Here is a 22,198-nt window from a genome sequence, read left to right as displayed (position 1 = left end):
CATAACAATGTGTGTACGCGCAATTAATTCTCTGCTTTTACCACGAGTGCAAAGAGAATATCACTCACGAGTGGGTGGGATTAGCATGTAGTTGGTAGGCCTTGCTAGACGCGAGTGGGCGGCACATTTCGGTATTTGTTTGAAAAAGATGCTAGTTTAAATACAGAAACAGATAAAGCATTAACAAGATTATACACGGTGTTAGTGACACCAAATACTGAGGGGGATGATTCAGCTCATGATTCTGAGTTACTAATATCAATTGGGATTTTCAGTCGCAAAAAAAAAAAGGATCTTTATTTCGGAAATTAATCCTTATATCCGTCGAAAAGGAAAGGGACGGATGATTCACAGCTCTTAATTTTAGGAAGAATGAGTAAATGAATGAATAACCCGGGCGAATCAAAAGGTACGTCGCTGGTATGCAATCCGTTTGACGTGCTGTCTACTTAACTGTGTCGGGTTATTGACGGATGTAAAATTTTTAGACGGTTGGTTTAGATTTGTGCTTAAAATTGACGTGTGTTCCATAAATTTTATGCTTGTCGATTACCCGTCCCTTTCCTTTTCGGTGGATAAGAAAATGACAGATATAACTTAAAATAAAATTAGATGGTATTTACAGGAATTAGCACCATTGTTAGTACAGTGACTTACAAACTAAGTTAGTAATTTAATTTAAGTAAGGATTCAGAATATGACCTACTCTGGGTCCCTGAACAGCACACGAGTCTGGACCCAGTGTTTTATAAACGGGCTGTCAGGCATCTCACTAATCAAAAGTATGACACTGAAAATAATTTAAAAATAGACATGAATTTTGTGACGGAATATTCCACAAGAATTAGGACATATTTTTATACCATACGCTCACGAATATATATTGCCAATAAGACTAGACAGGGTCATCCATCGCAAAATGAACTTAGTACCTACGCTTTACTTGAGCTTTAACGATCTCCGTGGTCAGTGGTTGAGCGCTAGGCTCACGATTCGGAGGTCCCGGGTTCGATTCCCGGTGGGGACATAATTATCACAAAAATTAGTATGTGGTCCCTAGTTTGGTTAGGACATTACAGGCTGATCACCTGATTGTCCAAAAGTAAGATGATCCGTGCTTCGGAAGGCACGTTAAGCCGTTGGTTCCGGTTACTACTTACTGATGTAAATAAGTAGTCGTTACAGGAGCCATGGAGGAAGCAAGAGAAGTGTGTCAAGATGGAATTCTATAGTCTCTGCTTACCCCGGTGGGAAATAGGCGTGAGTTTATGTATGTATGTGTATGTTGTTGTTCAGTTTTTAACATTTAATTTAAAAGTATGTAGTACTTTGTGTTTGTTTGTAGTTGTTTGCTTAGTAGTAGTTTGTTTTTAAGTAGTCATTACATGAGTCATGTCAGGGGCCTTTGGCGGCTCTATAGTAATCATGACACCAGGGTTGATGAGGTTGGTGCTCCACCTCACAACCCACACGATGGAAGAGACTTGAGCTTTCTGTTAGATCAACGTGTTAGGTGGCGAGCCGTATCGCCGTTTATAATGTTCGAGCCAACAGTGTTAGTGAAAATTGCACTGTTATGTTTGAAGCTAATTTATGTTTTTGAGAATATAATATATAAAATAAACGAAGAAACACATTGAATGGTGTACGAAGGTATTCGTACACCTCTAGCTCTTTATTATTCATTATAATTATTAATAATAAGTAATAAAAAATATATATTTGTAAAGGAATCAATAGCTAATATTCGGATTATAAAACGATCTTAGTATTAAAAACAAATTATCCTTTACTAATTCCTTGCTTTATAGTCGAATATGAAATAATCCATTCAAATGTAATCTCTAGCTAAAAGTAAATAAAGCCATCTTCGACCTTGACACATTGTAAGTTGCATTGTCTAGCAGGTTGTGTGGGCCCATTCATGAGATTTGATGAGTAAGCATTGCTACTTACAGATAACATAAACTGCCTATATACGTCCCACTGCTGGGCACAGGCCTCCCCTCAATCAACCGGAGGGGGTATGGAGCATACTCCACCACGCTGCTCCACTGCGGGTTGGTGGAGGTGTTTTTACGGCTAATAGCCGGGACCAACGGCTTAACGTGCCTTCCGAAGCACGGAATCATCTTACTTTTTCGGACAATCAGGTGATTCAAGAAGCCTGAAAAGTCCTTACCAAACAAAGGACAGTCTCACAAAGTGATTTCGACAATGTCCCCATCGGGAATCGAACCCGGACCTCCAGATCTTGAGCCTAACGCTCTAACCACTAGACCACGGAGACTTACAGATACTTTTATCTAATACATTGGCTTTGATTTCTGCAAACACTTCCTAATTTTATTTTAAGTTATACCTGTAATTTTCTTATCCGCCGAAAAGGAATGGGACGGATGTTTGACAGTTTATTTTAAAATGAAGGAATGAATAACCCGGCCGAATCAAATAGGCATCTCGCTGATATGCAACCCGTTTGACGTGTGCTGTCAAATTAATTTTCGGGTTATTGACCAATATAAAAAAAATGCACTCTATTTTATCCCAGTTCCATTTTATGCCTGTCGATTACCCGTTCCTTTCCTTTTCGGCGGATAAGAAAATGTCAGGTATAACTTAAAATAAAATTAGATGACGTGTACTGGAATCAGCACCATATATATATATATATATGTATATATATATATATATATATATATATATATATTATAGGGTCCGCCTACTCAATCTGTAGATATGACAGGTCCGGTTGTTTACAGAAGCAACTGCCTGTCTGACCTTCCTACTTGCGTAAGGAAAACCAACCCAATATAGGTTACTTAGATCACATTCGCCATTCCTCTCTCCTTCCCGCCAAAACATTCACCTCCTGATACGACACGACCTGCACCTTCTCTTTTGTTTCATAAATGTTCTCCCTAATTTTGTTTTTTTTTTGTTTTGTTTCATAATGTGTCCCTTTCCTCTCTTCCCTTCAATTTTTCCTTCTATGATGTTTGTTATAAATGAATCGTGTCGTATCAGGTGGCCAATCATATTTCCTCTCCGGTTCTCTATAGTCTTCAATATGGTTCTTCTTATGATTCCTCCCAAACGCATTACATTTGAATAAACGACTCTTCTTTTATTTGAATATTATATTAGAATAAAACACAATTATAATCAACATCTGCATTTAAACACGTCCCGGTTACTAATTACTGGTGGAAGTAATTGAGGAAATAAATGAGTAATATCATGTACCCACTTTAGAACCATTATCGCACTATCATATTTGACATTTAATGAGACTTACGGTTTAATTTGTCAAAAGAGTTAATGTGACATGGTTTCAAAGTGTATAAATATTAGTACTCGTGACCGTACGCAGTACCCTAGCCATAGAGGCAGCCAATCAGCTCGCGACACCAAACACTTCAGGACCCCGATACCGACCCCGCCGGCGTGGTCGACGATTTCCCTCATTCAGCGCTTATCGCTATCGACCCACTAGGGTCGATTAATTCTTTCAAATATTTTTCCTCTCAGACGACGCCCTGAGCCGAGGTTCGCGCCCAACTGGGCACCCTCAGGCCTGTTGTCTTAAACGTTGTACCGGGTGAGAGCCTTCAGCGCTCCCCATTTGTCCGGCCAAGTAGTTAATGCCATCTGCGGCAAATCTACAATAAGTCACGTCAAAAAAAAAAAAAAAAAGACCGTACGCAGTCTGACACCAGGGTTGCTGAGATTGGTTATCCACCTCACAACCCACACGATAGAAGAAAATCTCATGAAGGTTTACTGGTAGGTATGTCTGTATCAGTGATGTGCCATTCCAAAAACAAAAACTCTTTAATAAAAAGGACATTGGCTGAATATGTTTTTTAATTGGTTCCTTCTTGTTCCCTGGTCTTATACAGGTTGTGAGAAGCTGCAGTAGTTTTAGGCGGACGATACGTTCGTTATGTAAAAATTGACGATTCAAAGTGTGACTATGTTACCTACTGAATAAAGATATTTTTGAATTTGAATATCAGTATAAAGGTTAGGGAGTAAAGCTCTTTTAACGTAATCTTTGCGGCTTTTTCCTGCTGGGAATGTTCCCAAAGTGAAACACTGGTCTGTATGTATAATACTCATACCTACTAATAAACCTGCGAATTAAAAGCACGATACCACAGCAAGGTTACTATTAATTATTAAATATTGATCGCTCATGCGCATTTAATGATTAGCCGTTAGGCGAATTATTTAATAGCCGGAAGTAGGCGCGCATCCGTAGTACACAATATTTGTATAACTTAATTACTTGAGACTTATTATCGTGATGGATTTAATAGTTGATTATTAATGTTCTCATAGATTTATTATATCGCAAAAGAGATTAAGCAAAAACTTGTTTGTGAGAAAGACATATTTTCGAAGGCTGAGGTTTCCAGACACAATAATAAAACAACGGAGTTTGGATTTTAAAGGCACTGTCGGCCTTACGACCGTAAATAAGTGGGTTTCGGAAATTATCACGATATACTCCTAACTAGGAAAAATTGAATTTTCATGGTGTTCCTTTTTGGCATACATAAACTGCCTATATACGTCCCACTGCTGGGCACAGGCTTCTCCTCAATCAACCAGAGGGGGTATGGAGCATACTCCACCACGCTGCTCCACTGTGGGTTGGTGTTTTGCCATAACATAACATAAATAGCCTATCCCACTGCTGGACACAGGCCTCCCCTCAATCAACCGGAGAAGGAATAGAGCATACTCCTCCATGCTGCTCCAGTGCGGGTTGCTGGAGGCGTCTACGCTAGTAGCCCGGTACCAACGGTTTAACGTGCCTTCCGAAGCACGAAATCTTCTTAGTTTTTGCAGATGGATGTTCTAGCCAAACAAAGAACAGTCTTACAAAATTATTTCGATAATGTCCCCATCAGGAATCGAATCCGGACTATGGAGGACCGTTTTTGTCTTAAGACCTTTTTTACGTGACTCCATGGTTCTATTTGTGTTGTTTTATGCCTATAAAATCAGTTTTAACTTAAATCTTAAAAAATGAACAACATAATTTAAAAAAGAGAAAAAGAAAACGAACCCTGGAGTTTAGCCGGTGACTTAATACTCAATAAATAATAATGTTAACACCTGAATCCCTAAAAAAACCACTTCACAGGAATTTCACAAAGAAGCCATAAAATACACCTATGGGCAGATTTAGGGCAAAAGAAATAGGAATATTTTGCCAATTAAAATATCTAGGTTGTCCTGACCTTCTCAATGACATGCCTTTATTAAGAATAAGAACATGTAGAATTTTGAAATCGGAATGGACCGATATCGACGGAATCGAAAGAGACGATAAGGGGATAATGTATATTTTAATATGTCGTGGCCAGATCGTAAAATTGATCATTTTCATGATGTGTTCGACCATTTCATGAAATGGTTATATTTCATGAAATAGATAACTTAAGTTGACCATATCGTTGAAACGTCAACGTTTAATGATATATCAATCTCCGTTTGGCCATATAGGTAATTTAGGCGATGTTCATGTTATGTGGTGTAATAAAAATGCGAATATTCGATTAATTTCTTAGGATCAAAATTATGTACCTATTCGATATGGAAAATTGAACACTTACATTGATTCATCGATTAAAATATCAATCAAGTTTTAAATATAATCGACACCAGCGCCACTGTCGGTGGATAATGTTACTAATTTTACGATATGATTTCCAACGTTTGGCCATATCATGAAGTAATCATGCATATTTAGTTGCTCATATCGTTAAACGTTTTGTGTTCATTGATCTGGGCAAACTATATCATGATGTGGCCAACGAATGATATTCTATTTTATGAAATATGACCATTTCATGAAATGATCGAGCACATCATGAAATGATCAATTCTATGATCTGGCCACGACATATATACCATTGACCTTTCTGTTAATAGTATGTCAATGGTTTGTACTTACATTTTGCTATTAACAGGTTAATTACGAAATGTTAAAGTTTTCAGTTTGTAAATAATAATAAAAAGGTCCTACATAAATATTGCTGTTTGGGCAACCCGTACCATAGACATAGATTTTTGGTTGAAAGGCCTTTTTGCCGTCATAAAAATCATTTAAAAAGGTTATTAATGAGACTTATGAAGCGCTCTTATCCAGAAAAGTTGAAAGGTCGATGGCAGTTGTTTCTGTAAAAAAACGACCCTATTAACTTTATTTTATTTAAGCGAACCGAGTACTAACAGTAAGTATACTACAAATTTAATACTAGAAATAGGCGAGGTGAGTACCTTTGTATAGGTAATTGACACTACCGTTGTTTTAGCAAATGTGAACATCTGCCATCAACTCCCGCGCATAATGGTTAGGTATGAATCATTCACCCACATAGTAGTGATATTTTGAGTACAGTAGTAGGTAAATAATAACAATTATTCATTGTATAAAGAAGATACTATATCTATATGCGTACTAGGTATACGCTTCTTAAGAGTCGGCAGCGGTACCATCAGCGTGCGGGGGCTGGTGAGAGGGGGGGGGGGGAGCTGTTTCGTGCTTCGGAAGGCACGTTAAGCCGTTGGTCCCGGTTACTTCTTACTGATGTAAGGGAGTAGTCGTTAAATGAGCCATGTCAGGGGCCTTTGGCGGCTCAATCGTAACCCTGCTACCAGACACACACACTACACACGATACAATACTTCACACGACAGAAGAACTTCGTATCAAAAGTAATGAAAATATGTATGTATGTCTGATGTGATTTACCTCTTTATAGTAATTCGCTGTCGTCATGGGTGGGCCGATTTACGACGACCATCCGTCACATAATTATGACATAAAACCCATGCACTTGTCTGTCACAGAGCAGTGTTAACCGCTAATAGTGGATGTAAACGAGAGTGTTGCGTGTCGCGCATGCGTGAGATGAACATAAGCAGCGGTCAGTGAAAGCTAAACTGTGCCGGCGCAGATTATTTTAATTTCTCATTTTTCGTAAAATAGCTTCTTTATCTCGCTTTCCAAAAGAGATTTTAATAATTGCTGGTTAAATGTGGGATAAAATATTATGGAGCGTTTTTATTAATTTAAAGTCACTGTGAACAGCCTCCGTGGTCTAGTGGTTAGAGCGTTAGGCTCACGATATGGAGGTCCGGGTTCGATTCCCGATGGGGACATTGTCGAAATCACTTTGTGAGACTGTCCTTTGTTTGGTAAGGACTTTTTAGGCTTGAATTACCTGATTCTCCGAAAAAGTAAAATGGTTCAGTGCTTCGGAGGGCACGTTAAGCCGTTGGTCCCGGCTATTAGCCGTAAAAAAACACCTCCACCAACCCGCAGTGGAGCGGCGTGGTGGAGTATGCTCCATATCCCCTCCGGTTGATTGAGGGGAGGCCTGTGCCCAGCAGTGGGACGTATATAGGCTGTTTATGTATATATAAAGTCACTGTATTTCTGTGGTACACCGGCTTGCTTCTCAAACGGGGAGCGTCGGTTCGAATACTGGTACCGGACTTGCACCAATGAGTCAATTTAAGTCCAGTTTTCACTAAGACAGTTGGACCATTATAGACGGCGATATGGCTCACGACCTATCACGTAGGTGTAACAGAAAGCTGGATGTTCATCTGACCACCATTATTGAGATGTAGCCGACTATATCTCCCGAGAGCTCCCGAGAGTAATGTGAATTTCATCAGTAAATAAAGACAGATCTAAAATTAACGAATTTTCATTTTTCTATTTGATTTTAATAAGTCAGACATTAAAAATGAGCCAAAAATGTTTAAAAATAAGTTAAAAAAATATTCATTAGATTTAATTTAGCACATACTTACCATTTCTTTCTTAATTTTTGTAATTTAACCATATGAGTGAGACTGTGATCCTGCAGACAAGTTGCTTATGCAATTTTGCAGGACATTGCATTTATACTAGTGTTACTTAAGGCTTAATAATAATAAATAAATAATAATAATAGACATTTTATCACGTTTTTTAATTTCGTTCAAATTCAAATTTACTAAGTTGGAAACTAGCCTATTTGTGGCGTATCATTAGATATTGGAACCGATGTGACATATAGTTTCACATGAAGAAAATTATGTGCGAAAAATTTATGGAAAAAATAAGGTGTCATTTCAGAGTGATATTAGCCTCTTGCCTTTCGACGCTTTGTCACGTAACGTGTTAACAGAGTAATATTACTTTGTCACAATGTAATTATCTTACGTTAAGACATAACTCTCGCTTTAGATTTGAGGTGTCACAAGTCACAACATCGTAAGCTTTTAGGAGAAAATTGTTACTTTTAATACCTTTCACGAAGTGCTATTCGGAAGCCATTATTATATGTAAGTAAATAAAAATTAGGATTAGAAATTGAGGAGCTCGGTGGCGCAGCGGTAAACGCGCTCGGTCTGCGATTGTTGAAGTTAAGCAACTTTCGCAAAGGCCGGTCATAGGATGGGTGACCACAAAAAAAAGTTTTCATCTCGGGCTCCTCCGTGCTTTGGAAGGCACGTTAAGCCGTTGGTCCCGGCTGCATTAGCAGTCGTTAATAACCGCACTGGGCCCGCGTGGTGGTTTAAGGCCCGATCTCCCTATCCATCCATAGGGAAGGCCCGTGCCCCAGCAGTGGGGACGTTAATGGGCTGATGATGATGAAATAAAAAATAATGAGAGTTATGCTTTTTCTGACGTAACTTTTTGCAGATGGCATTTACTACTTGGTTGGATAAGAGTAGACTTATAACTATACTGTGACATCAGACATTTGTATATTTTCAATGATGATAAAAAGTAGAAGCTCAAATGTAGGTGGCAGCACTGTTGAGTGTTCCTAAATATTGACAGTTCTCCATACTGTCCAGCTATGGTGTGGGTTAAGAAGTGGCCAACCCCAACACCAACCCCATCAACCCTGGTGTCAGGGTTACTATTGAGCCGCCAAAGGCCCCTGACATGGCTCATGTAACGACTACTTACTTACATTTGTAAGTAGTAACAGGGACCAACGGCTTAATGTGCCTTCCTAAGCACATTATCACCTTTCTTTCGGACAATTAGGTGATCAGCCTGTAATGTCCTATAACCAAACTAGGGGTCACAAAGTGATTTTCGTGATGTGTCCCCACCGGGATTTGTATCCGGGACCTCACAGGACCTCCCAGGAAGCTAGGTCACATACCTTCGAAACGTAATTCTCGGAATCGTGAGTTTTTGAGCGATGTTTTTCTTGGTCCTGGCTATTAGCAGTAAAAACACCTCCACTATGATGGAGCAGCGTGGTGGAGTATGCTCCATACCCCCTCCGGTTGATGGAGAGGAAGCCTATGTCCAGCAGTGGGGCATATACATTCTGTTTATGCTATGTTATATTTTACAATGTGCTCAGGATGACAATTGTGACTGTTGTAAAAATACCCTGCTGCTTTTTACACCAATGTCAAAAGCTATTAGAAATTATGGACGTGATACCATGTGCGTATCTGTGTCAATAAAAACATGTAAGTTAATTGTAAAATGTTGTAAAAGTAAATGTTTTATAATAACACACTTAACTTACAAAACCTATAGTTTATGAATGTACTAATTGTACACCAAAAGAACTTTACTTACATACTCTAATACACCCCTATTCTATGATCTTCTCTCGAACCTTCCTCGCCTCCATCCTCAATTGACTGGTTGCCTGGAAGAAATTGCTGCTTAGCAATAAGGCCGCCAGATTGTACTGTATTTATCATCTATTTCCTCCACCAACCCGCACTGGAGCAGCGTGGTGGAGTATGCTCCATACCCCCTCCGGTTGATTGAGGGGAGGCCTGTGCCCAGCAGTGGGACGTATATAGGCAGTTTATGTATCATCTATTTGTATATTGACCAGGAAATCAGTCTCGGTCATTGTATTGAGAAATTATCCTATCGATTATATAAAACGTTTCGTGGTGTTTGCTGGCTATGGTAATTTTTTTTTGAAGACATATGTGCGTCACAAAATTTTGGCAGTATGATATGCTCGACTCCAGTGAGTAAAACCCTCGACTTGAGGGCTTAAGTAAATGTCAACTTCGAAAATACTGAGCTGAAGCCGACTCGAGTGGAGGAAGACTCGAGTTAACATCTCAGAATACGGGTGTTAGTTACCTACTTAGTGTAAACATGTATTATGTGTCTAGCAACCCAATGACCTAAGAGAGAATGTTGCCTGTAAGACCTGTCTCTTATTTACCTCCATATAAGTCCTAAGGTACTATACGTAGACCTAAGAAAAAAAAACATAAATTGTAGAACAGATATCTTGGTGACAAAAAATAGGCAAGACCGTGTCGGGCACGCATATGATATGATTTCGTAGCTATTACGGGCAGTATTTTGTTATAACTGAAAAAATCTAGTAATAGATTACATTTTTTTCTTCTTCTTCTAGTGCCTGTCCATTACTGGACGTTGGCCGTCAGCTTTGAGAACTCTTCTCTGTCAGAAGCGAGACGAAACAGCTGTTCTACGGTTGTAACGCCGGTCCATTCCCAGATGTTCCGCAGCCATGACCTCTTCCTCCTCCCTCGACGTCTTTTCCCTTCAATTTTGCCCATCATAATTAATTGAAGCAGCTGGTATCTTTCATTTTTAAGAATATGCCCCAAATACGCTACTTTCCGTTTTTTGACAGTTTGCATCAATTTCCGGGACATACCGACGCGTTGGAGAACCTTCATATTGGTGACTTTCTGGGTCCAGCTTAGTCGCAGCATGCGACGGTAGCACCACATCTCGAAGGCATCGAGACGCCATCTAGTGTCTTCCTTAATTGTCCATGCTTCACAACCGTAAAGCACCACGGGCCATATGTAACAACATAAGATTCGGACACGTAGTTTTATGTTCAGCTGACGACAGCATAGCACCTTTTTCATCTTAGTGAAGGAGGCACGGGCAATTTCAATCCGAGTTTTTATCTCCTGCTCAGAGTCCCATTCTTCATTTACCCAAGCCCCAAGATACTTGTATTGTCGAACACGCTCTATATCCTTTCTGTCCACTGTTATTCTTGCATTCAGATTTGTGTTAGGGGATATTAACATAAACTTTGTCTTCTTAATGTTAATGGACAGGCCCGCTTTCACACTGCTTTCATTGACCCTGTCAACGATCTCTTGCAGGTCCTTTTCCGAGGAAGCTATCCATTTTTTTACATACGTACATTTTCCACCGCGGTAAGCAGAAACTATGAGTTCTATTTGCTTCGACCTTGACACTTCTCTTGCTTCCTACACATTCATCAATCATTTCATACACGCACGCTGGTGCAGAGTAGATTCTACTGTAACCTTTTGGACATCCCAACTATAATTTGCAATTTTAAATCTTATTATTAAAGGTAGCATATTGCCTCAGTTATAATAATAAACAACAATGTAAATAATGGCCCCGATTCCTGCAGACGCCTCATAATTTTACTTTAAGTTATACCTGTTATTTTCTTATCCGTCGAAAAGGAAAGGGACGGATGATTGACAGCTCTTAATTTTCGGAAGAATGAGTAAATGAATGAATAAGCCGGGCGAATCAAAAAGGTATCTCGCTAGTATGCAAACCAATTGACGTGTGCTGTCAACATAATTCTGTCGGGTTATTGGCCAATGTAAAATTTTTAGACGATTGTTTTAGATTTGTGCTTAAAATTTACGTGTGTTCCATAAATTTTATACTTGTCGATTACCCGTCCCTTTCCTTTTCGGCGGATAAGAAAATGACATATATAACTTAAAATAAAATTAGATGGTGTTTACAGGAATTAGCACCAGGGTGTGCGTAATGTGTATGTTATATACGTATATAATATTTATTGAAAGTATATTTTACATTTTGTGGGCCGAAAAGTTCTTATTCGACTAGAGAACCCTAAAAATTGGCCCATTGGTTCTATTACCTACTTCGAGTGTGACATATGACTTGTTTGAAAATAATAACACGATCGTAAATCTTACAGAAACTAGTTTTTATATTCGTTTTGCGTTAGTTTAGAGTAGAGGAGCTCGGTGGCGCAGCGGTTAACGCGCTCGGTCTGCGATTGTTGAAGTTAAGCGACTTTCGCAAAGGCCGGTCATAGGATGGGTGACCATAGAAAAAAAAAAAGTTTTCATCTCGAGCTCCTCCGTGCTTCGGAAGGCACGTTAAGTCGTTGGTCCCGGCTGCATTAGCAGTCGTTAATAACCACTAATCCGCACTGGGCCCGCGTGGTGGTTTAAGGCCCGATCTCGCTATCCATCCATAGGGAAGGCCCGTGCCCCAGCAGTGGGGACGATAATGGGCTGGTGATGATGATTGCGTTAGTTTATGAAACATAATGTTTAGTTTTCTCATTTACTTTTAGGTATAAGACTTTTTAATTCTTTTTGGCTGAAATGTTGTGGAAAGTACCTAAGTAATAAAGAAAATGTACGCATTGCGAAAAAAGCCAAGTACCGATTATCTACGGATGAATAACATCAATGTCCTTCTATATAATAATAATAATTGGCTGATGAACGCACAGGACAGCAACTTTGAAGATGTCTCTTCTCTATCTACCTAAAATGCAATTTATTGATCTCTCTCTAATATAAAGGGGGCGGAAGGCAAGAGGGAAACCACTGCCCTATTTTCCCTAAAAAGTAGCATGCAGAATGCTACACCGACAAGAGCGTGGCTCTTAAATTAGTGATGATGAATATAGAGACAGGTTTCTACAGTGGGCAAGGAACTGCACCAAGTAATATAAAATAAACATAAGCACAATGTATTCATTTGCTTGGAACGGAACATAATAATAATATAGAACATAGCCGGATGTAAAACATTCAATCTATACAGTTTCTCTAATATTTTCTTTCACGTTCATTCATTATGGAACCCCGGTACCGGACTTGTTCCCCGATACCGACCCCGCCGGCGTGGTCGACGATTTCCCTCAATCAGCGCTTATCGCTATCGACCCACTAGGGTTGATTAATTCTTTCAAATATTTTTCCTCTCAGACGACGCCCTCAGCCGAGGTTCGCGCCCAACTGGGCACCCTCAGGCCTGTTGTCTTAAACGTTGTACCGGGTGAGAGCCTTCAGCGCTCCCCATTTGTCCGGCCAAGTAGTAAATGCCATCTGTGGCAAAAAAAAAGGTACCGGACTTGTGCCAGTGAGTTATTAATTTATCTTTAGTGCAATTTTCACTAACACTGTTGTGTCGGCCATTAAACACGATACGGATCTCTACCAATTAGGTACGTTGGTCTAACAGACAGCTCGGTGAAGCGGGGGTATATACTTAGTTCATCTTGCGATGGATGTATCTGTGAATAGCCCTATTGGGAATGATAACAGTGATTTTATTTTATTTTATAAATATTAAGACCCATGCATACAAAGGCGGTGTCAAAAGCGTTCCGGGAAGCGTGAGTCTCCATGCTATCGCGCTGCGCTACACCGCGATATCTGTAAATATGTGCATATTTACTTATACTCGAAATTGACAGCACTCATTGTCTTCACTTATTACTTTGCCCCTTTCTCCCCTTGGCATTTATTATTCCCTAGTGGTGGCGTCTTCTTTTGTAGTTAGTTTTGCTTCTACTTTGCTCTATCCGACGTGTCCTTTACGAAGACACTGCACAAATACAGGGAACTTATTTTTGAATCTCCCGCCTTTAAATTGGTAAAATTACCCTCATAATTGGGGGATTTCTCTTTCACTTATTACTTTGTAACATTACAAATGATAACACGTTACACTCGAAGTTGTAGACCAGTACATTTATAATCCTGTTAGGTAAGTCCAACTTCGAGAAAGAGATCTCTCGTCGGATCCAACTCGGATGGGCAGCGTTCGGGAAGCTGCGGAATATCTTCTCGTCCAAAATACCTCAGTGTCTCAAGACGAAAGTCTTTGACCAGTGCGTGTTGCCAGTGATGACCTACGGCAGTGAGACGTGGCCGCTTACTATGGGTCTCGTGAGGAGGCTCGGTGTCGCTCAGCGGGCAATGAAGAGAGCTATGCTCGGTATTTCCCTGCTCGATCGAATCAGAAATGAGGAGATCCACAGGAAAACTAAAGTCACCGACATAGCTCGGAGAATTGCAAAGCTGAAGTGGCAGTGGGCAGGACACATAGCGAGGAGAACCGATGGCCGTTGGGGTCGAAAGGTTCTGGAGTGGGGACCACGTGTCGGACGACGCTCAGTGGGTAGGCCCGCTACAAGGTGGACCGACGATCTGATGAAGGTCGCGGGAAGCCGCTGGATGCGGGCAGCGCAGGACCGATCGTCGTGGAGATCCTTGGGGGAGGCCTATGCCCAGCAGTGGGCGTCGTACGGCTGATGATGATGGTGATGATGATACAAATGATTGTCTGTTCACCATAAAAAAATAAAAAATGCTCGCAAAAAATTCTCCCGGCGCCGCCTATGTGTGAATAAGCTTTATGTGCTGCTTAATATCCGTCTCACGTCAATATGAATATTACTATCCATAGGCATATTGTCACGGATGTCTGCGTGCCTTTTGTAGGCGCGACGCGTGACTTCACTCGTACATCTGATAATTGTCCACTTTTTATTTGCTTGGAATATTATTTCCTAGACGATGAATACTTTGTAGTATTCAAATACAAACTGCCTTTGACAGTACAGACATAGTCCTGCACATGAGACACGAAGGTATTTACCTTTAGCTCCATAAGGACTGCCTACTTCCCATAAGGTCCACTTCCCATAAGGACCACTTCTCATATGGACCACTTCACTTAAGGAGCACTTCCCATATGGACCACTTCACATAAGGACCATTTCCCATAAGGACTACTTCCCATAAGGACCATTTTCCATAAGGACTACTTCCTACAAGGACCATTTCCCATAAAGTCCACTTCCCATATGGACCATTTCCCATAAGGACTACTTCCCATAGGGACCACTTCCCATATGAACCACTTCACATAGGGACCATTTCCCATAAGGACTAATTCCCATAAGGACCCCTTCCCATATGGACCACTTCACATAAGGACCATTTCCCATAAGGACTACTTCCCATAAGGACCATTTCCCATAAGGACCATTTCCTATACGGACCACTTCCTATAAGGACAAGGACTACGGCCATTTAAGACTAAAGTAAGGCTCAGAGGGGTGAGGTCGGCCCGTGATACGAGTTGGTACGGGGCGGAGAGTTACGGTTCTATAATTTGTATTATTCTATGATAATTGCCAAATGGGTAAGCTAATATTTACTAATCGTTTGCACCAGACATAACCATAACATCACATCTAACCTACCCCACTAATAAGCCGGCAAACCAGGAACTGTGATGTCCAATTATAAAGTATCGACAACTGATTTACAGGTAATTATCGTGGACATCCAACCAGTAAGGAAAGCTGTTAATAGCCACGGCAGCGGCAACGAAAGTGCGGGTTCGATGCCGTGACGTGTACGCAACGTGGTGATTCATGAACTTATGAAACTGCTTGTTAAAAGGTAGGTACAAAAATTAACGAAATAAAACGTATATGTCATACGTTGGGGTAGGTTCCACTTCCTACGATCATGACACACCACTTTCGCTTCTTCTACTCTGATCAATCTTCATGCAAGCTGGACGATACGAAATAATAGATCGTTTATTTGTTGATTCATTGCTTGGTTACATAGATGTGATCCGAATGCCGGCAAAAAAAATCACTTTGTGATGCCTAGTTTGGTTAGGACATTACAGGCTGATCATCCGATTGTCCGGAAGTAACATGATCCGTGTTTCGGAAGGCACGTTAAACCGTTGGTCCCGGTTACTGCTTACCGATGTAAGTAAGTAGTTGTTAAATGAGCCATGTCAAGGGCCTTTGGCGGCTCAATAATAACACTGACACTAGGGTTGATGAGGTTGGTAATCCACCTCACAATCCATACAATAGAAGAAGATATACGTGATCATCATCTGCCTAGCATTATCCCGTTTTTCACAGGGTCCGTGAAAAATTACCTAACCTGAATATTTGACAGGTCCGGTTAGATGTGATAAAGACAATGATTAATACAATGGCCCCGATTCCTGCTAACTCCTAATTTTATTTTAAGTTATACCTGTCACTTTCTTATCCGCCGAAAAGGAAAGGGACAGATGATTGACAAATGTTAATTTTAAAATGAATCAATAGTCCGGGGAATAGGTATCTCGCTGGTATGCAAACTGTTTAACGTGTGCTATCAACTTAATTCTGTCGGGTTATTGACCAATGTAATTTTTTTTAAGGTTGTTTTAGATTTGTGCCTAAAATTGACGTGTGTTCCATAAATTTTATGCCTATAGATTACTCGTCCCTTTCGTTTTCGGTAGATAAGAAAATGACAGGTATAACTGAAAATAAAATTAGATAGTATGTACTGGTAACAGCACCATTGGTTATATAAACCGGTAAAATATAAAATGGTAAATAAACCGTACCCACTAGTACTATTTATACCTCCATCTCTCACGATACCTGTGTATTTGTAATAATTATTATTGCAACAAATAACACATGTTTCATAATTTGTAATATTTCAATTAAACACCATACCATAATAAAATAAAAATATCGTAACTTCTATGGTAGTTGAGTCATTGATTTCTCTTCTCACATAAAATCAATGAATGACTATGTAAGTAAGTACTTCGTTATTAACATCTTGCATACATTACTTAGGTATGTTATTATGTGGAGTTTGCTTAGATAACAAGTTTTGAAAATGTGTTTATTTCTAATTAAATGTCTATCTGGATTGGACCCCATAGTTGCGCTAACAGCGGGAAATTATTCGGGATTCAAACAAACGGTTGCGCAACCAAGTACCCTTTACGAGTATTTACACATACATTTTGTTGGTGGCGCAACCGTGGTTGCTCTACCACGGCGTCCTAGTGACACAAGGCCCTTATAGGGTAGGACTTAGTAAATCAGTGATGAGCAATCCAGTATTTAGGTTCATTTTGGTTTTATAATAACAAGAAGAAAGGTTTGAGGCAATAGTGGCTGCAGGCAGAGCCACAAGCAATGAGAATGTCTTCTCATGTCACGTCATGTCATGTCTTTTCTTCTGTCTTGTCTGCTTGTGGCTCTCCCTTTTTTCAGCGTTTTTTTTAACGCCGCCCGGGGGGGCGACGTGGTTATGTGGGACTCTCCGAGTGTCACCACCCGGTATACCCACTAAAACCCAACGGTGTTCCTCCTTGGCGCCGTGTGGCGGAGATACGGGAATGCAATTGCACACAACCGCGTCCCCGCCGGCGGATGCCCTTTGGGGCCCAGCGCCCATGGGAGCGCATCAAGCGCCTCCTCGGCGGAGGGCCGCCGAGGGCTGCCCGGAACACTTGGGAACCCTACAGCACGACTTGTGGCTCTGCCTACCCCGTTAGGGATCAAGTAATGGCGTGAGTTTATTTACATGAAAAAAAGACAGAAGTTCACAAGTACAGCTTAGGCATTTTAAAGTAGTTATATATATATATATATATATATATATATATTATATCAAGTAATATATAGTAATATATATATATATATATGTGACACTCGGAGAGTCCCACATAACCACGTCGCCCCCCCGGGCGGCGTTAAAAAAAACGCTGAAAAAAGGGAGAGCCACAAGCAGACAAGACAGAAGAAAAGACATGACATGACGTGACATGAGAAGACATTCTCATTGCTTGTGGCTCTGCCTGCAGCCACTATTGCCTCAAACCTTTCTTCTTGTTATTATAAAACCAAAATGAACCTAAATACTGGATTGCTCATCACTGATTTACTAAGTCCTACCCTATAAGGGCCTTGTGTCACTAGGACGCCGTGGTAGAGCAACCACGGTTGCGCCACCAACAAAATGTATGTGTAAATACTCGTAAAGGGTACTTGGTTGCGCAACCGTTTGTTTGAATCCCGAATAATTTCCCGCTGTTAGCGCAACTATGGGGTCCAATCCAGATAGACATTTAATTAGAAATAAACACATTTTCAAAACTTGTTATCTAAGCAAACTCCACATAATAACATACCTAAGTAATGTATGCAAGATGTTAATAACGAAGTACTTACTTACATAGTCATTCATTGATTTTATGTGAGAAGAGAAATCAATGACTCAACTACCATAGAAGTTACGATATTTTTATTTTATTATGGTATGGTGTTTAATTGAAATATTACAAATTATGAAACATGTGTTATTTGTTGCAATAATAATTATTACAAATACACAGGTATCGTGAGAGATGGAGGTATAAATAGTACTAGTGGGTACGGTTTATTTACCATTTTATATTTTACCGGTTTATATAACCAATGGTGCTGTTACCAGTACATACTATCTAATTTTATTTTCAGTTATACCTGTCATTTTCTTATCTACCGAAAACGAAAGGGACGAGTAATCTATAGGCATAAAATTTATGGAACACACGTCAATTTTAGGCACAAATCTAAAACAACCTTAAAAAAAATTACATTGGTCAATAACCCGACAGAATTAAGTTGATAGCACACGTTAAACAGTTTGCATACCAGCGAGATACCTATTCCCCGGACTATTGATTCATTTTAAAATTAACATTTGTCAATCATCTGTCCCTTTCCTTTTCGGCGGATAAGAAAGTGACAGGTATAACTTAAAATAAAATTAGGAGTTAGCAGGAATCGGGGCCATTGTATTAATCATTGTCTTTATCACATCTAACCGGACCTGTCAAATATTCAGGTTAGGTAATTTTTCACGGACCCTGTGAAAAACGGGATAATGCTAGGCAGATGATGATCACGTATATCTTCTTCTATTGTATGGATTGTGAGGTGGATTACCAACCTCGGCTGCCCGGAACACTTGGGAACCCTACAGCACGACTTGTGGCTCTGCCTACCCCGTTAGGGATCAAGTAATGGCGTGAGTTTATTTACATGAAAAAAAGACAGAAGTTCACAAGTACAGCTTAGGCATTTTAAAGTAGTTATATATATATATATATATATTTTGACATCCTCGATGGCATTTCCAACTTTGCCGGAGATAACAGGGCTGTCACCCGGCGCAAAATTCAAAACAACAGGGCTGAGCCAGGTGGAACGTCCTCATAAACATTTAAACAACAAATAAATATTACGTATAAGGCCCTCAGCGATGTTCACCGTTAAAGTGTAGGCGTCGTTTGGCGACGTGTCGAGGTCATGGTAAGAGTTGAATCGACAACCAAGAGATAGATGATACTCACAAGACACCAGTCTAAGAAGCAATCTGAAAAGTCGCATTTACTTATAAGTAAACGGCTGATTCCTTGGCCGGGGTAATAGGGAGCGCTGAGGGCTCTCACCCGGTACAAAATTCTCAGGCGTGTTGTCTTAATTTTTTGTACCGGGTGGGAAACCTCAGCGCTCTGCATTTGTCCAACAAAATGTTTAAGTATCAAAGAGCGAGTATAAGATGTATTGTACGTGTGTTGGTAAGTAAAGTATTCTATCTACTCAGTCTGTTTCCACCCACTGCTGGATGTAGGGCTCCCCTCTTTCACGCCCTTACCTCACAATGTCATCCGACCACCGCGGCACCGGGCTGATGGTCTGCCTCGATATCACATACCATACCTTGGCCACCATTCAGTAACAGCCTTAGTCCATCTGTTGTCTTCCCGTCTTACTAAGTGTCCTTGCCCATCTCCAATTAAGCCTAGCGATTCTAATACCTACTTCGACTTTAGTGCATTGTTGAATTTCGACGTTCTACCAGGTTCCACTCAAATTTTATAAATGTAAAAAAGTTAAGTATATCATCAACATTAATTCAAACAGGAAAACCACCACAATGACACTGGCAGCATTTTTAAAATAAATTCCGTCTGTCACGTAAGAAAACCCAAAATAAAATATAACCTAAAGGAGGGTCTGGGTTGAGTGACTTTTAAATCGATATTCCACTGTATTTTGTTTGAAAAGGAAACTTGCCGGTTCCGTCTAAATTCCGTGTCCTCGTGTCATCCTGTGGGCGTACACTAAGCAGGCGCCTACTTATTTTATAGTAACAGCGCTTTAACTTAGGTAAGAAGGTACCTGACGGCCCCAGTGATTTAGGCGTTGGGCTCTCGATCCGGAGGTGCCAGGTTCGAATTCCGGCGGGAACATATCACAAAAATCACTTTGTGCGACCTAGTTTGATTAGAACATTGCTTGTGTATCATCCGATTGTTCGAAAGTAAGATGATCCAAGCCTCGGAAGACGTTGATCGTTGATCCCGGTCACTACTGTTATTGTGAGCTATGTCAGGGGCCTTTGGCGCTCCATAATAATCCTGACACCAGGTTTGTTGAGGTTGGTCATCCCTTCACTATATCGGAGCTCAGTGAAGCTCGAGTCGGAAATAAAAATGGGACATTTTCATTTGGGTTTTTACGACAGACAGACATATATTTTTAATCTGTGTATTTGCACATGGATCATACAATTCACACCCAAAATACTTGACAGTTGTAAACAGCACTCGTCTTCACATGACAACTTTCAGCCGTAATCCGCATCGGAGTCCTAAGTCTTTATTAAAAATGTGATAGCGACAAGTTTTTCTCATATACTTACTTACTAAAAGTTTTGAACTTTAGTGCGCGGTCTTTGCCTAAATTCTGTGTAGCACGCCAACGCGGGCGCGCAAAATAGCGGCAAACTCGACGCCGCGAGCACGCGTTAGTCGTGCGCGCATCATTTGACGTCATAACGCGATTCCCAACCCTTCCGCAGTGATTAGAAAACACGGTGCTAATTTGTGTATAAAATTTGAAATTTATTTTTGCACTTATTGTAGTGTTAGTGTTTTTATGCGTGACTTGAGGGTGAAGTGATATTTATTGTGCTGTATTTTTGAAGTTTTAAAAGGATTTTTTAATTGGTAAGTATGTTTTATTGCCGCTGTTTATTGTAGAATTAAGTAGATAGTTGATTTATTTTCGAGTTTTATTTGGAAAGGTGTCTGGAAATAAGGCGGGTTACTTTATAAATGTAGGTAAACCACATTTGAGCACTTTGGTGGAGTGTGTTCCATTCCCCCTCTGGTTGATATATTACCTATATAAGTAGGTTATTTATGTTATATCCTGTTTTTAACTTAACCTACATTATATTAAGTACGGTCACGAGAATTAATATGTATACACTTTGGTACCATGTCACATTAACTTTTTTGACAAATTGAACTGTAAGTTTCACTAATTATCAAATATGTTAGTGCGACAGAGTCCTAAACTGGGTACATTATATTGCTTATGACTGTACAAGTTTTTTTTTATTATTTAGGTCAGATGTTTTTTCTGTCACAATGTGTGTGCGGTTTTATACATATTTTATATCATTAGATACCGTTCAGAAAAATTCGACTAGGTGTTATTTTCTCCGGGCTTCTGGAGGGCACGGTAAACTGTCCTGGATCGTTATTAGTGTCTTTCGTAACCAAGTATATAGACCTTGATGTCTAGAAAATTCGGTTAACTAGCGCGACTACTTATTCAGCAACCTACGTCAACCTGTACATGCAAGGTTGTTTAAGTTGCGAAAAGGATGATATATTCACAACTCGCTTGTCGCGTGCGACTCCATTCGCGTGGATTTTGGTTATCGCGAGCGACAGGTTCTCTTCCACCATCCTTTAATCCCTTGAAGGGACGATTTCGGATGTAAAAAGTTATCTTATATTCTTCCCTAGGTTTGAAACTATCTCCGTACCAAATCTCATCTAGATCGGTGAAGCGGTTAGGTAGCATAAGATGTATCGGACAGATAGAGCGATAAGGCCGCCATTTGTCATGTACAATACATCATCATCATCATCACCAGCCCATTAACGTCCCCACTGCTGGGGCATGGGCCTTCCCTATGGATGGATAGGGAGATCGGGCCTTAAACCACCACGCGGGCCCAGTGCGGATTGGTGGTTATTAACGACTGCTAATGCAGCCGGGACCAACGGCTTAACGTGCCTTCCGAAGCACGGAGGAGCTCGAGATGAAAACTTTTTTTTGTGGTCACCCATCCTATGACCGGCCTTTGCGAAAGTTACTTAACTTCAACAATCGCAGACCGAGCGTGTTAACCGCTGCGCCACCGAGCTCTATGTAAAATACAATACAAAAACTCTTTATTGCACTTAAATCACACTGGT

General features: G+C 40.3%; 1 protein-coding gene across 1 annotated transcript; it reads right to left on the bottom strand.

Moving 5' to 3' along the window:
• Nucleotides 1–10,443: 10,443 nt before the first annotated feature.
• LOC126379098 (uncharacterized) lies at nucleotides 10,444–10,782 on the bottom strand. The gene has a single exon (XM_050027676.1). It carries the CDS (start codon nucleotides 10,774–10,776, stop codon nucleotides 10,444–10,446), a length of 333 nt encoding a protein of 110 aa, XP_049883633.1. The 5' UTR covers nucleotides 10,777–10,782.
• Between the last annotated feature and the right edge of the window lie 11,416 nt (nucleotides 10,783–22,198).

This window comes from Pectinophora gossypiella, chromosome 2, assembly GCF_024362695.1.
Source record: "Pectinophora gossypiella chromosome 2, ilPecGoss1.1, whole genome shotgun sequence".
In the NCBI taxonomy this organism is placed as follows: Eukaryota; Metazoa; Arthropoda; class Insecta; order Lepidoptera; family Gelechiidae; genus Pectinophora; species Pectinophora gossypiella.
This window is presented reverse-complemented; position numbering and strand designations above follow the sequence as displayed.

Bases quoted from the DNA above. Each gene is read 5' to 3' on its own strand.
- LOC126379098 (XM_050027676.1), bottom strand. From the start codon at position 10,776: ATGTGGTGCTACCGTCGCATGCTGCGACTAAGCTGGACCCAGAAAGTC.